This window comes from Protomyctophum parallelum (genome assembly GCF_964188405.1).
Source record: "Protomyctophum parallelum genome assembly, chromosome: 11".
Lineage (NCBI taxonomy): Eukaryota > Metazoa > Chordata > Actinopteri > Myctophiformes > Myctophidae > Protomyctophum > Protomyctophum parallelum.
In genome coordinates, this window is record NC_139707.1 from 30,090,198 (window position 1) to 30,106,262 (window position 16,065).

Here is a 16,065-nt window from a genome sequence, read left to right on the forward strand (position 1 = left end):
CTCTGTGTGTGTCTGTGTGTGCGTACGTAAACATATAGAAATTAAATAAATCAATGAAGAAAATAAAGAAAACCCTGACCATAAACACGCCAATTATAAACTTCAAAATGTGCTGCAAAATACAGGCCTAATGCAAAAAAACGACTTTAATTAATTAATCAATGAATTAGTTAATTACGTATTAAGTCATGCATGGATTACCAAATAACGTTCTCAGCATGAATTGACAAATATGACCCATTCTGCATTTTATTGTATTTGTTTTTATAGGCATTAAATTAATGACCATAAAGCAATTTTTAGGCCTGTGGATAATTATCTAAATTATTCATTATTTCCTTGGTTTATTGGTGGGGGTTAGGCTATACTCTTCCTACATTATAACACATGAACACATTTATGTTATATGGAACATTGGGCACAAATGTAATGCAATAGTAAATGAATGCAAAGCTGCTATATAGCCTATATGCATGCACAATGCACCTGTTCCCTGTAGCAAACCACAGGAGTTGAGGAAACAGAGCCTACTTCGCATATTATTTGAAAATAGATATATGCAAACTCACATGCAACAAGCATCACATGTGATGACACAACAAGCTTTTTGATTAGTTTTTATCTACAAAATTGTGGAAAATTATTTAATAAAGGCCTATAGATTTTTTTTTTTAAACATGATTTTACTAACCCATTAAAAATATATATTTATGCATGTGTTTATTTATATAAAACAAATAGCAGATCTATAAAAATCTGTGTGAGAACTACTCATTTAGAATGCATTAATATGTAGAATCGGCCTCAGGCTACAGCCATTTTCGAACGTTTTAATAATCTAGAAATATTGTGGAAAATAATTGTGCCATAGGGGTCCCTTTTTCAAATGCCAAGTATAGATATAGGCCTATATAGGCTATATTAATAGCCTATATGTGTGGGTCCTGAGGATGAGGACCCTGAATGGCTGCAGCAGTCAGATGAGGTGAGGTGATGAGATGAGGAAAGTGCCGGCCGCTTGCATGGAGCAAAGCAGCAAAGCTAAAGGGCGTGTTGACAGAAAATGGCGCAGCACCGATGCAGTGATTTAAGGTCAAGCCAACGAAAAGTTCCACAAAAAATGTTCCATCAATTTAAGTTGGATAAATGAATGAATCTATAAAAACGCATAGGATATAGCCTATATCCTGTAGTGGACAATAAATAATGTATACAGCCTTATTAGTTGTGATTGTGTATTCAAATTTAAATGCAAGCCTGATGCTGCAGAAGTGTATATAGGCCTATAGGCTCTCTAAACTAAAGATTTGACTACGCAGTTAGAGCCAAGTATAGGCCTAAAAATGCGTTCTAAATGTGTAATAAACTTAAGTTATACATTTATGGAGATTAAAAAAAAGTTTTGAACAAATTCAGAGTGGGGGAATGGCTATACAGGATGACGGTGCAATGTATCTGCATCACTTTACATGCTGCAGGCCCTTAAGTCCCATGCAGAATTAACTGATAGGCCTAATAGCCTTTACCCACAATTGGACTTCAACGCATGAATAAATAGACCTGCATCAAATGTGACCATTCTGGTGGAGGCCATTTGTCATCAGTGATAAGAGCAAAATTATAACATAACATATTCGCTGTATCTATAAAAAGTATACACTTACGCCCGCTGGACTGGTTTTCTCCTTTTCCGTCCTGCATACATGACTGCAATTCTCTCTTATATAAGCCTCCAATCAATCCTTCAGCCAACGGTCTTCTTGTAGGCTCAGCGGTCTCGTTCTCCGTTGCATAAAAAAAAGCCCACACGAAAATGTTCTTACACTTAATCCTCTCTAGAGGAAGAACACAACTATAAGCAAGAGCAGAAGAAATAAATGAAATAGCCTATATTAAAACATAAAACGGTTACAACTTGCTTTGTTTTAGCTATAATAATAAGCTTGTGCTTAAAACATAGCCTATTGAATGTCTTCTTCCCAAGTGAAGGTGCAGGGTCACCGCTGCAATAAAGTCCCGAGACTTCAAATCAGTGCGGTGCATGCCAGCCTGAGCCAGGCATCTAGGAGGGGAGCAATGAGACGATTTGCCGATTTCTGTCTTTAATCACAACAAAACAAAAACGACCACCAACTTTATAGTTGATGGTAAAATTAGAAGCCGCGGTTGTTATTAACTCCATCCAGCAGATCTTCGCATGCAGTGCGGGTGCACTGTCTCTGTGCGTCGGAGAAGCTGCAGCTTTTTGCACGGAAAAACACGCACTCATCGCACGTTGAATTTCTCCTGCATGGCTTTTTTTTAACGAATTCCGACGCTGATAACAGACGAAGCTATATATGCACCGACTTATGGGTTTTCGCCATATTTAAAACGGGATATTATTTCCAATTAATGCATCATCATCATCATCGTCATCATCATCATCAGGTCGTCCGGGGTAGTTGGCGAGAGCGCGCATTCCATTAGCGGGCACGCGCCAGCCAGGGTCCGGCGACCGACACAGATTTGGGAACGGGCGCGCGCAAAAGGCAAAAGAGGGCACGAGTCTGAATCCCATGGTCCGGAGGGACAGGCGTTTGCTGGGATTGGTTTAGCTGCGGTTTATAGCGCATGTGAGCTTGTAGATCTGCTATCATAAAAATATTATTTTCCTAAAAAGGTGTGCATGTGTGCAAAAAGATGTGCGTGTGTTTTACAATAACAATTTATATTTACCTACATGCAGATACAGAGTAGGCCTTATGTATTTTGTAACACTTTGAAGAATCTTTAGAAAATGTTTTGAATATAATAATTAAAAACAAAATGTAGAAAACTAAAAAAATGAAGGGGTATTGATCTCACGACCCATACAAATTGGTCTGCGACCCACATATGGGTCCCTGACCCACTGTTTGGGAAACAGTGTATCCTACGCCGTCAGCCTATCACTCGTCCAAGAGAGCGATGGGGTGTGCTTGACCGACAAACACGACTAGCCAATCACAACGCGCCGGGGCAAACCCCATGTCAGTCTCCACGCAACGGAGCAGGCTGTGTGTGGGTGTGTGTGTGGGTGGGTGGGGGGGTGCTGGGAGGGTGTGCGGGGGCATGTGAGAAAATGTCCTGGAAACACGGGCAGAGCGCGCCCCCGCCCGCGCGTCCCCGCCGCCCTCCTTCTGACCAATCAGCGTCCAGATGAGGGGGGGAGCGATGGAGCGGTTTATGTTGAGCCTAAGTGGCCTTGCTCTCTATGTGGGTCAGAGGTTAGACTTTTAAATTATGGAACCTGTCCTGCTCAATTCATTTAGCACATCGTCACGGGGGTGGGGGGGGGGGGGGTGGGGGGTGGCTGGCATCTAAAGGACCCTAGATTTATATGTATTTTTTTTTAGATCACATCCGATCGTTTCAAGCAGTTCCTGTAGTTGTCTTGCTGCACAATGACAGCACATTCAAAAGAGAGCACAGTAGAAGACATTGATGGCCTACTGTTCAATACCAGGCATCTCGACTTACTCATTCACCCACTGTTTTCATACGAATAGTATAGGCCTGTTGAGAGACAGAGACAGAGACAGAGACAGAGACAGAGACAGAGACAGAGACAGACAGACAAAAGCTTGACTGTATGGTGCTGGCAGAGGACAAAACACAACCAATGTCACCATCGTACCCAGTCGTCCTAGACTTTGAAAAGCGTGAGCAGTGATCAGTCAGCCTGTCGATGTGGACAGACAAAGTACTGAGAAAACTGTTGCGCCTTTCTTCGTCCTTTTTTTCTCTCTTCAAACGTAACTACGGTAGCGGTGGTCTCAAAAACATAAGGAAAACTTTGACTGGAAAAGACTCGCTCACCGTATAGAAAAAGAAGTAAAACTCCTTAGACTGAGACTTAGGAAAATATATTTTCTTTTATTTTATCATGCTGTGCTCATGGTGCTCTGTGCTCATGGTGCAATTAAAAAGCAAACGTTTCGGTCCTCAGACCTTCGTCAGTGCCATTTGTACAGACAAAGTACAAATGAGTGGCAGAACTTCAAAGAATACAATGTGATGCGTCTGTTGTAGATTGGCTACTTACAGCGAGCGACACTGGAGAGCATCTAAAGATAAATGGTCTTGGAGACTTGGACTATATCCATCTATACAATTGAGAAGTTGTACACGTTGCTCACGTACAACTTTGTGCACAGTCCAAGTGGCCAAGTCATAGACCGTCAGCGCTTTCACCTGTGCGTTGTGGCTGTGATACGTCACTGACTTTAACTTTGTGTTTACAAGCGCACACAGCTTTAGTTTCCCACAGCGGGGCCAGCTTTAGCAGTTTCCCTTTCCGTGATGTGATGGAGCGATTGCAGTGAGCACGGAAAAAACACGGTCAGTGGCCGAACGGATAATTAGAAAGACGAATAAAAGGGCAGGGTACAACAATTCTTTTGTTGTTTTTCTTCTTTCTAATTATTTGTTCGGCCAAAAAACTTTGTTTATTGTCATGATTGTCCAACTTGGCTGTTGGCTTTGTCCAAGCCTTTAAAGACCTTTAAATAAATACTTTTTGAAACATCTATGGGGAAAATGAATGGGGAATTATTTCCTGGTGCTCGATAGTAATGTGTGTGTGTGTGTGTGTGTGTGTGTGTGTGTGTGTGTGTGTGTGTGTGTGTGTGTGTGTGTGTGTGTGTGTGTGTGTGTGTGTGTGTGTGTGTGTGTGTACATGCGCCAGGGTGTGTGGGGTATAAGAGAGGTTCTGTGTTTGTGTAGACACAGCGGGTCCCGGTGGGGATGGAGGCCATCGCAGCTGTGAATGTGTTTTTCATGCTCTCTGCTCCAAGGAAGCAAAGCTGTGCTCTTTGCTGTCAAGGTTGTGAGTGACAGACTGTCCTAGTGGGCCTGGGATGAATGGATGGGAGGAGAAACCAGTGCACTACCACTCAGTAATGGAAAAAAATAAGTACATTCACTCAAGTACAATTTAGATTTTTGTTTTTAAATATAACTTTACTGGAGTACTTCCAATTTTCTATATTCTTACTTCCACTCCATTACATATCAAAGACAACCACTTTTACTTCACTATCATTAGTTGGAAACTTTATGTATTAACTATTGTGACCGCGAGTCGTGGCATTTACTATAAAAAAAAGTGCATTTCTCGTTGGTCCGTCACACCGCCATGCCTCGTGACATCACATGACATCATCAGGGATCTCCATATATGAGCATATTATGTAGTCGCCACGTAGACGACATCGCCAGGGGCCCTTCCCCATATATGGGAAAGTCAATATATGGCCATATAACGCCTCCATATTTGGTCACGCCTTGTAACATCATGGCTCCATATATGGTCACACCTCGTGACACCATGTGTCGTGACATCCTGGAGATCCTTAGATCTCATAGATGGTTGTCAGTCACGCCTCGTGACATCAGACACTCCATATGTCATTCTGACATCATTAAACCCGAAATTGAAAATTAAGGCCCGGCCCTACCTGGGCCCTCATCAAACCCTGTACACTCAAGACACTGCCCACACTGCCACCCTTAGATCTCCATATATGAAGCTGACCTGTTGTGACACTCCATATGTTGATCTGACCTCATCAGACCATGCATACTCAAGACACGCTCCATATATGGCCAGTAGATATTTCATTCCATATGTTGATCTGACCCCCATGCCAAAGCACTAGCGTTCGCCCAGCAGTCTGCCGTCACCCAGGCGGATGCGTGCACACTTCTCGCCCTCAGGGCGTCTTACTGGTTATAGGCTAACAAACCACTTAAGGCCTATTATGCTTTGGCAATTTGAAGATAGCAGATCTACAAGCTCAGTGTGTCACTTTGCGTTGCTATGTGTGCTTGTAGATCTGCTATTTGAAAAAGACAGGGTAAGTCAGCGAGAGCATACATTTGAAAACTTGTGAAATGGGACCTGAGTACTTACTTTTGGTACTTCAAGTATATTTAGATGACAATACGTTTTCTCACTTGAATTTGGAATAGCATAATTGTACTTAACAGACAATAGGGTTATTATTATTAGGGTATTGATTTTATTTAAGTAAAACACGCAAGTACTTCTTCCATCACTGCTACCACTCACACTGTTGTGACTGCCATACTGGTGTGTGGGGAGGCAACCAGTGCACTCCCATTCACACTTGATGTCTCACCTAGTGCAGTGTCTTTCTAAAAGGGATATCCTCAACGGGACGGGTTGGGCAGTGTGGTGCTGGTGGCACTCAAATGAAAAGTTGACTTGAAATGACGGGCTACTAGCCTGCTACCACACAGTGAAAAGTGTGCAGCAGAGCTACAAGATCAAATCACTCCGCAAATGTGGCACGTTGTGAGCTTCTAAAGCTGCTATCCAACTATATCAGTTGTACTCAGCTAGTGTCCAGGGACCACCAGTGTTACTTGAGGGGGTTCCAGCCTTCCAGGTGGTCCCCAGCTAAATGATTGAGGTTACAAACGGCCACACACACACACACACACACACACACACACACACAAACACACACACACGAGTATATGTAACACGTGCACTCTTCAAATCCAGGTTGTGTTATTAGCACACATAGCTTAGCTCAAACAGCTTAAATATCAACTTCTCATGGTTGTTCACATGTGGGGTCTGCCGGGGACACCCAAGGGGTCCACGAAGCATTCGACCTGCCTCACAAAAAGGATATGGTTGAATGATTTACCAGTGAGAGTTTAGAGTTAGGTCATATCATGCGCTCAACATAAAGCTCCAACAGCACCTTGTATACGATTGTCACTCTTTAACAACTCTTTCCCCTACACGGTCGGTCTCACCCACTATGCTCAATCAAAGCCATTAGCATGCAACACTACTGTAACAAACCTTGTATGGAATGTTGCCTTTCAATAGGCATTTCCGAGATAAAGGAAACCGCAGAAGTGAACACTGCACATGTATAATAGTGTGCACACTAGATTTAAACTATTACTTATATATATATTTTTTTAAGTTGAAACATTTTCAAATTTCATTACAGATGCAATGCTGTAAAATCCTATATTGAAATTACCGTATGCAGTCGGTGGAACATCGCACCCTTGGGGTCCCTGCCCCGATTGTTAGGTCTCAGAAATAAACATATATAGAGTTCCCACTGCAGATGCATTAGCCTGGCTCCAGCCCTGAATCACTATAGCCACGCATTTAAAAAAAAGAAGTGAAGAAAGTGAAGTGAGCAGCGCTCTTATCATCATACCTCACCTTCCGTCATTCAGCTGAGCACATTCCGTGCTCACATACATACACACTTGTGCATACTGTAGGTGCTCAAATAGGTTGAAGTGAAAACAAAATGAAAATTCAGGCTGAGTGTCAGGCTACCCAAATATGGCATATATGTGTCAGGCTCACTGTGACGGCATGACCCATCATAGACCCAAATTCCACCATGGAGTGTCTTTACACTTTGACTCAAGTAGCGGGGGCTGAGTAGACTTTGTCCACCACCGAGTGTGTTAAGTAAGAAAGGATAAGCAAAAAAACTAAACAGGGAAATCCAATCTCACAATCAGCTGTACATAATATCACGCTTACACGCAAGCTCTTTGTTTGCCAACCGTAGAGCAGCTTGTGTCTTTTCCAGTGGCTTTTTGGCTTACTTTGGAATCAATTCAAGAAAAAGAAGAAAAGGGGGGGGGGGGGGGGGGGGGGGAATGAAACATTTCAGTGAGTTGTGGTTTTGCAAGTGATCATTTAAATTGTGGCTTGGGTCCCAATTCAGTTTCAGGGAAGGACAAAAAAAGACTAAAGGATGTAATTTCATAACCGGGGTTAAAGAAAAATACAGTACTAATATCTTTAGCAAATGTCCCTTCTGCAGAAACAGCATTCCAAATATCTCAACTTACAAGAATATAATTATATGTATACTCCGACGTGCATACATGTGCCTCTTAATCAAGGCTCTGAGCAGTTTTTATAATCTCCTGGCAAAGTAACATAAACTTCTCGCTGTTATGGGAAATCAGGTTAGAAAGGTTGACATGTTGCAGTCATAAATTAGCTCCCGAGAACAAGACAAGCCAATACTATAGTTCTTACTGACACGTGGAAGTGGCGCACGCACACGTGCACACGCACACATGCTCGCTCGCGCACACACACACACACACACACACACACACACACACACACACACACACACACCTCAGGAATCTATATAGGGTTGTTATGTTACCTGCTGAGACCCATACAGTAATCCCTGAATGATGAGAACGCAATAAAGTTGAATAATATCTGGTTTCCAGGGGTGGAAGAAGGATCTAAACCTTCAAAGTAACTTGTAAGTAAAGTTTTCAACTTTCAACAATATTCTATCTCTTGAGATGTAGTGGAGTAGTAGAAGTGTGTATTGAAAAATGGAAATACTCAAGTCAAGTATAAGTACCTCAAAAGTGTACTTACAGTAAGTAGCCTACAGTATTGAGTAGATGTACAGTAGGTAGTTTCCATTGTTTTCTCCTGCAGAACAGCAACAGGGGAATTAGCTGGGAAGCTAGGTGACCTAATGTCTGGTTACCATGGTGACAGTGTATTAAAGATACAGGCCCCAGGTGGAGAGCAGTGCAGGCAGGTATAAGTGGGGGGCGGGGCCTCTGGAGTTGTAGATGCTTCCTTAATGTATTTTACATCACTGGTTCTCAAGGTAAACAAAACAAGAGTAGGCACCTGAACCAGTGGTTCTCAAGGTAAACGAAACAAGAGTAGGCACCTGAACCAGTGGTTCTCAAGGTAAACGAAACAAGAGTAGGTACCTGAACCAGTGGTTCTCAAGGTAAACGAAACAAGAGTAGGCACCTGAACCAGTGGTTCTCAAGGTAAACGAAACAAGAGTAGGCACCTGAACCAGTGGTTCTCAAGGTAAACGAAACAAGAGTAGGCACCTGAACCAGTGGTTCTCAAGATAAACGAAACAAGAGTAGGCACCTGAACCAGTGGTTCTCAAGGTAAACGAAACAAGAGTAGGCACCTGAACCAGTGGTTCTCAAGATAAACGAAACAAGAGTAGGCACCTGAACCAGTGGTTCTCAAGATAAACGAAACAAGAGTAGGCACCTGTTTACCCCCCATTTGAAATTGTTCACTAATCATAACCATATGATCCCTCTCTTTATATCTTAGTTTCTTGTCTACCTTTTGGTTTTATACCTGTGTATATACTGTTTGTTATGTGTGTTGTTTTGTACTCAACCCATTGATTTTATACCTGTGTTTATATGTTGTTTGTATGTCTGGCCTCGTGGGGAGGGATGGTGGGTGGGGATGACTGGGAGGGGAGTTGTGGGAGAAAATGTAAAAAGAAACAAAGAGTCATATTCTCTGTCTGTGAAACCTGTGAAATCTTTCTCTTTGAATAAAATTTACTTAAAAAAAAAAAAGAGTAGGCACCTGAACCAGTGGTTCTCAAGGTAAACGAAACAAGAGTAGGCACCTGAACCAGTGGTTCTCAAGGTAAACGAAACAAGAGTAGGCACCTGAACCAGTGGTTCTCAAGGTAAACGAAACAAGAGTAGGCACCTGAACCAGTGGTTCTCAAGGTAAACGAAACAAGAGTAGGCACCTGAACCAGTGGTTCTCAAGGTAAACGAAACAAGAGTAGGCACCTGAACCAGTGGTTCTCAAGATAAACGAAACAAGAGTAGGCACCTGAACCAGTGGTTCTCAAGGTAAACGAAACAAGAGTAGGCACCTGAACCAGTGGTTCTCAAGATAAACGAAACAAGAGTAGGCACCTGAACCAGTGGTTCTCAAGATAAACGAAACAAGAGTAGGCACCTGTTTACCCCCCATTTGAAATTGTTCACTAATCATAACCATATGATCCCTCTCTTTATATCTTAGTTTCTTGTCTACCTTTTGGTTTTATACCTGTGTATATACGGTTTGTTATGCGTGTTGTTTTGTACTCAACCCATTGATTTTATACCTGTGTTTATATGTTGTTTGTATGTCTGGCCTCGTGGGGAGGGATGGTGGGTGGGGATGACTGGGAGGGGAGTTGTGGGAGAAAATGTAAAAAGAAACAAAGAGTCATATTCTCTGTCTGTGAAACCTGTGAAATCTTTCTCTTTGAATAAAATGTACTTAAAAAAAAAAAGAGTAGGCACCTGAACCAGTGGTTCTCAAGGTAAACGAAACAAGAGTAGGCACCTGAACCAGTGGTTCTCAAGGTAAACTAAACAAGAGTAGGCACCTGAACCAGTGGTTCTCAAGGTAAACGAAACAAGAGTAGGCACCTGAACCAGTGGTTCTCAAGGTAAACGAAACAAGAGTAGGCACCTGAACCAGTGGTTCTCAAGGTAAACGAAACAAGAGTAGGCACCTGAACCAGTGGTTCTCAAGGTAAACGAAACAAGAGTAGGCACCTGAACCAGTGGTTCTCAAGATAAACGAAACAAGAGTAGGCACCTGAACCAGTGGTTCTCAAGGTAAACGAAACAAGAGTAGGCACCTGAACCAGTGGTTCTCAAGATAAACGAAACAAGAGTAGGCACCTGAACCAGTGGTTCTCAAGATAAACGAAACAAGAGTAGGCACCTGTTTACCCCCCATTTGAAATTGTTCACTAATCATAACCATATGATCCCTCTCTTTATATCTTAGTTTCTTGTCTACCTTTTGGTTTTATACCTGTGTATATACGGTTTGTTATGCGTGTTGTTTTGTACTCAACCCATTGATTTTATACCTGTGTTTATATGTTGTTTGTATGTCTGGCCTCGTGGGGAGGGATGGTGGGTGGGGATGACTGGGAGGGGAGTTGTGGGAGAAAATGTAAAAAGAAACAAAGAGTCATATTCTCTGTCTGTGAAACCTGTGAAATCTTTCTCTTTGAATAAAATGTACTTAAAAAAAAAAAAGAGTAGGCACCTGAACCAGTGGTTCTCAAGGTAAACGAAACAAGAGTAGGCACCTGAACCAGTGGTTCTCAAGGTAAACGAAACAAGAGTAGGCACCTGAACCAGTGGTTCTCAAGGTAAACTAAACAAGAGTAGGCACCTGAACCAGTGGTTCTCAAGGTAAACTAAACAAGAGTAGGCACCTGAACCAGTGGTTCTCAAGGTAAACGAAACAAGAGTAGGCACCTGAACCAGTGGTTCTCAAGGTAAACAAAACAAGAGTAGGCACCTGAACCAGTGGTTCTCAAATGTTTTCGTGCCATGGACCCCCACATTTATATGGAACAAGGGGTTCAAATGATTGTGATGCTGTATTAACTGTATTCATTTGTATTCATTTATCTGTAAACACCTGGTACCTCCCTCAGGGACCCTTGGGGGTCCCCGGATCCCACTTTGAGAACCACTGACCTACACGGCATGGCCACTTCAATGTTAAACTGCAAAGGAAAGAAAATTAAGTAATGTAATTTATTTATTTTTTATTTTTTTATGGAGGGACAGAGAGTAGGCTGACAGGAAATGGGGAGAGATGGGGGGAAGACATGCAGTAAAGGCCGTCGGGATCGGGAGTCGAACCCGCGGCACACTGCCAGACTGGATTACCAGCAAAGGTACCTGGACCGCTGAGCCACGGCCCAGGCCAAGGTTTGATGTATTAATTATTGTGTTCATTTTATCCTGAATTGAGCCTAAATGTAAAAGTAAAAGTATTAAATAAATAAAAGGATCTGTAAAATGGTCTGCAACGTATGTAAAGTAGGCCTATATGATTTGAACATGCTTGAACATTCCAGGCATATTATTTCTACAATTTGCTAAAAGTTGATTTAAAAAGAAAATATATATATGACAGTGGTTTCCGAAAGTGGGGTCCTTGAGGGGGTTCCAAGGGGACCCTTTGCAGGAATATTATAGCTAATAAAGCATCACAATCAGTTTAACCAATTTAAACTTAAAAACTTAGATTTTATTATTATGGGAGACACACAACATCTTATCAGATACGGGTCTGCAGCCATATACATATTTCTTTGGGCGCCCGGGGTTCTTTACATTAAAAAAGTTTGAGAACCACTGAATTATAAACATCCATCAATCAGTCGAGGCAAGCGCCTCATCAACGCAAAAACTCCAGGTGCTGCAACTGCAAAACGCACAGCTTTATCCTGTCATTAAACAATAACTATCACTATATTATTCCACATGATTGAGGGATGTGTAGCTTTCAGAAGACGTTTTGACTGATGTGGGCTCTAAACGTGAGATTTATTGTTGGGAGGCTGCAGGCATGCGGTTTCAAAGAGATAATAAACTTCAGAACGAACCTGTAAAGTAACTGAATACATAATATATAAATAATAATATAATATATAAATAAAATAAATATACTCAAGTACTCTTAGTACTGCATGTACTTAATTAAAAAACATTTGAGGTGTTTTTACTTTACTGGAGTATTTCCAATTTGAGGTACATTTACTTCTACTCCACTAAGTATTTTCCTTCACTACAATTATTTAAAAACTTTAGTTAACAGTTACTTAACAGCGGATTTCGATGACAAAACATGGGCTAGTTTACCCACTTCCGCCCCGTTGAAAATAGAGACAATCTACAAGTTCATAATGCGTCACGACCCATTAGCCTATGATCTTTTCACCTCTGTGTCAATGATCTAATGTGATCCTGAGCTCTACACACCCTCTGCCAACCTGGGGAGAGCAACGGACTTGATCTCATGCTTCCTTCATGCATGAGTGTCCAAGTTGCTCCTTTACACCTGACAGGGGGGAGTTTCCCTGGTTGGACGTAGCGCATGGAAGGAACACGTTATACCAACCAGTTCCTTTCGCCTCCATCAGGCGCCCCGGCTGGCCAGGGGGAGGCAGTTTAGAGACCAAGGATTACTGCATGTTTTTTGTGAGGGTACCTACCCTAGGGGACACGGGGAGAACATGCAAACTTCACAAAGAAAGGCCCTTTCGCCAACCCCGCCTCGGGTATGGGCACTGATGACGCACCCACAGCGGGAATCGAACCCAGGACCTTCTAGCTGTGAGGCACTGCACTACCAACTGTGCCACCGTGCCACCCTTGGCGCCCGATTTGAAAACATGTGATATGGGACATTCTGCTATTGAGTAGGCCTATAGGCTTGATTGATTGATTGATTGAAATATTTAACAGTTTGCAGAATTACAGTACATTCGAAGCACAAACTCAATCCAAAGACTGTTAACTTTGAGTGGACGACCCAATTAAGCATTAGGGGAGGATGGGGGAAGATGAACCACGTTTTACTTAAGTTGTCCTGGAAGCAAGGCAAAATGAGATGGCAGTCAAATCTAATGATCTACACATATTTCAGGATGTCCTCTATCAATTGAAATGATGAGTAAGCAGCTATGACAAAGGGCCATGAAAATATGACCTTTAAAAAAAAAAAAAAAAAGTGGCTCAATTTGCCCCAGGTAAGGGGTAAGTTGATCCAAAATTGAACCACATGATATTTTAATGTAAAGAGCTTAAACTTGAACAGATAATGTATTCACGTATTGAAAATAATTTAATAACAGTTTTCCCTTTTGCAAATAGTCTTATTTATCTGTTTATTTATTATTTAAACAATATAAAGACAATTAAATAAAGTTTGTTATTCAGAACCTTATATTTGCAATATTGTTAATACAATATAGCAAATTTGCAAACATTTGCAAACATCCAAATTAAAGGTCATTCAGTATAATTTGAGTAGCTAATACTTAATACAAAAATATGAATGGTGATTCAGATTAAGAAAATTGGCTCAATTTACCCCAAGGAATTGGTTCAACTTGCCCCATGGCCACTTTTTGACAAAACATGGCTAGCTTAATGCTCCAGGCTAATGTTTAGCTAAATGATTCACATGGGTTTTATACATTGGTATATCACCAACATGCATGATATATAAGTTTAGACCTGGGTGCTTTTGCTTTATTATAAAAATGATTATTCCAGAAAAGTTTATTATTTTACTTTGACCAGCAAAAAACACTTTTTTGTGTATAAATGTACTTTCCACTTTGTCCATGTGTCTCTCATCTTCACAGTCAGGTTGAAATGGTGGGTGTGTCCTGATTTTTAGGTCACATGACAACTCATGTGTGTAGTTTTAAAGATACAGGGGGTGGTTCAACTTACCCGACGGTTCATCTTCCCCCATCCTCCCCTACACTTGTTTACAAGAGGGTCCACCTTGTTCAATTCATCAAAACATTTAGAGAGGTACAAATAAACACTTCTATAATAGTCAAAGAACAGAACAGGAATTCATCATAAAGGAGGTAAAATGGGAAAAGAAACATACAGTGAGGGGGAAAGGGGTGGGGGGCAGTTTCGAATTGCAGCCGTCCGTAGGTGCCCTTTGAGAGCGGTTTTGAAGGAGTCAAGGGATTTGCATGTCTTAATGACTGTTGGTAGGGCGTTCCACATTTTGGTGGCATAGGAGCGAAAATAATTTAGTCCCTTGTTTGTGCTACATGGTTCATTGCACTCCCTCTGGTGTTGTGGGTGTGGACTTCGTTAACATTAAGGAAGTATATATAGTCTGGTTTCTGCTTTTGGCACTTTAAATACATTTTTATATCTTTTGAGTATTTCCACATTGCAATATTGATACTTTTACTTAAGTAAAAAAAAAGTACTTTTTTCCACCACAAAGACCTAAAGGAAAAAAAAGGGGAAAAAAAGGAAAGAAATAGACGGCTCCGACTGTCTACTCCTACCACCACGAGTTGGCATCCACCGTCGGATTCTTTTAAGTCTGAGATAAACCCTCCTATTAATTTGTCACAATAATGATGATGCTCGCTTTATATAAACATGACACATGCACTTATACGTGTTTAATCTGAATTGATGTCGGGGCTGTTACTACACATTCACTTCACCCCCTCCCCTCCCCTCCCTTTTAGTGGTGCAGGGTGTCGACTCACCACCTTCTTTGGAGGATCAAACGTAAGGCTGTGTTTGCAGAACTTGCAGGAATCCACTTTGAATTGAACTCATAATTAATATACACAGCCATGCTGCCGTCTCTGTCTCATAGGCCCAGGCTCTGTCTCTATGGTGGGGGGAGGGGGACATGAGCTGAGCTGTTCAAAGCTATGTGCCCCCTTGTGGTCAAAAATAGGCGTTTCAGAATGTTAGACTGAACTTAAGTGTGGACAGTAACAAAGACGGTCCCATCCAATCATCTACCAAGTATCTTGAAAAAAAGGAACAGCCCCGTCATCGAATTTGCTTCCGCGATCCCAGATCCCAATAAGCTGTGAAACAAATTTGTGTAGCAAGCTTCTTGGACGTGGCAGCGTCAGGTTAGTAACAAAGTGCATCTACTAGAATATTTGTACTAGGCATACTTTACTTGAGAATATATATTTTACATAAATACATACATATTTTTTTGGATAGGTTATGACTTTCACTCACTACATTTCAATGACAAATATTGTACTTTTTTTTTTTTTTTTTTTTACTTAACAGGCCTTTCTCAGAATGGAAAAATGTGCCCACTACAAACATTATGAATTAACCACTTAAGACCCATTTCAAATATAGCAAAAACAATTGTTGATCTACTACAGCTATACGAGCTGGTAGGCTACCTTATAGCATACATTTTATGATGGAAAGATCAAACTAACTTTAACTCTGAAACTATAAACGCAAATGAAATCCTTCCTCCATGTTGCCTCCCCTCAAGAGACAAACGCCCCAGAGCCGAAGGAAGCGTCTTCCTTTTTATTGCGACTGTAGGTCACATTTACCATGAAAACCTGAATTTCCGTGTTTCACGGTCACGCCTCCATATGGTCACGCCTTCATCACACCTCCATAGTCACACCTCGTTCTAACACCACGCCACCATATATGGTAACGCCTCGTAACATAACGCCTCCATCTCCACATACAGTATGGAGCTGACCTGTTCCGACATTCCATATTATCCTACCACACCCGTCCTTCCTCTTCGATGTCTTTATTCAAACTCTAGACGGGCCCACCCCAAAGTTATTAGTGCAGCCGCGCCCGGCAGCCGCGAAAACTAACTCTCTCTAACAGGCCCGAAACTTAAGGCCC

At 41.7% G+C, this 16,065-nt stretch overlaps 1 protein-coding gene across 1 annotated transcript in view; it reads right to left on the reverse strand.

The window, feature by feature from the left end:
* The window catches only part of ahr1b (aryl hydrocarbon receptor 1b), a 50,466-nt gene extending 48,089 nt beyond the window's left edge, over window positions 1-2,377 (reverse strand). Inside the window, exon 1 of the mRNA XM_083776593.1 lies at window positions 1,665-2,377. Coding sequence (XP_083632719.1) covers window positions 1,665-1,705 — 41 coding nt within the window. The 5' untranslated portion in view covers window positions 1,706-2,377. The remainder of the gene's footprint in view (window positions 1-1,664) is intronic.
* Between the last annotated feature and the right edge of the window lie 13,688 nt (window positions 2,378-16,065).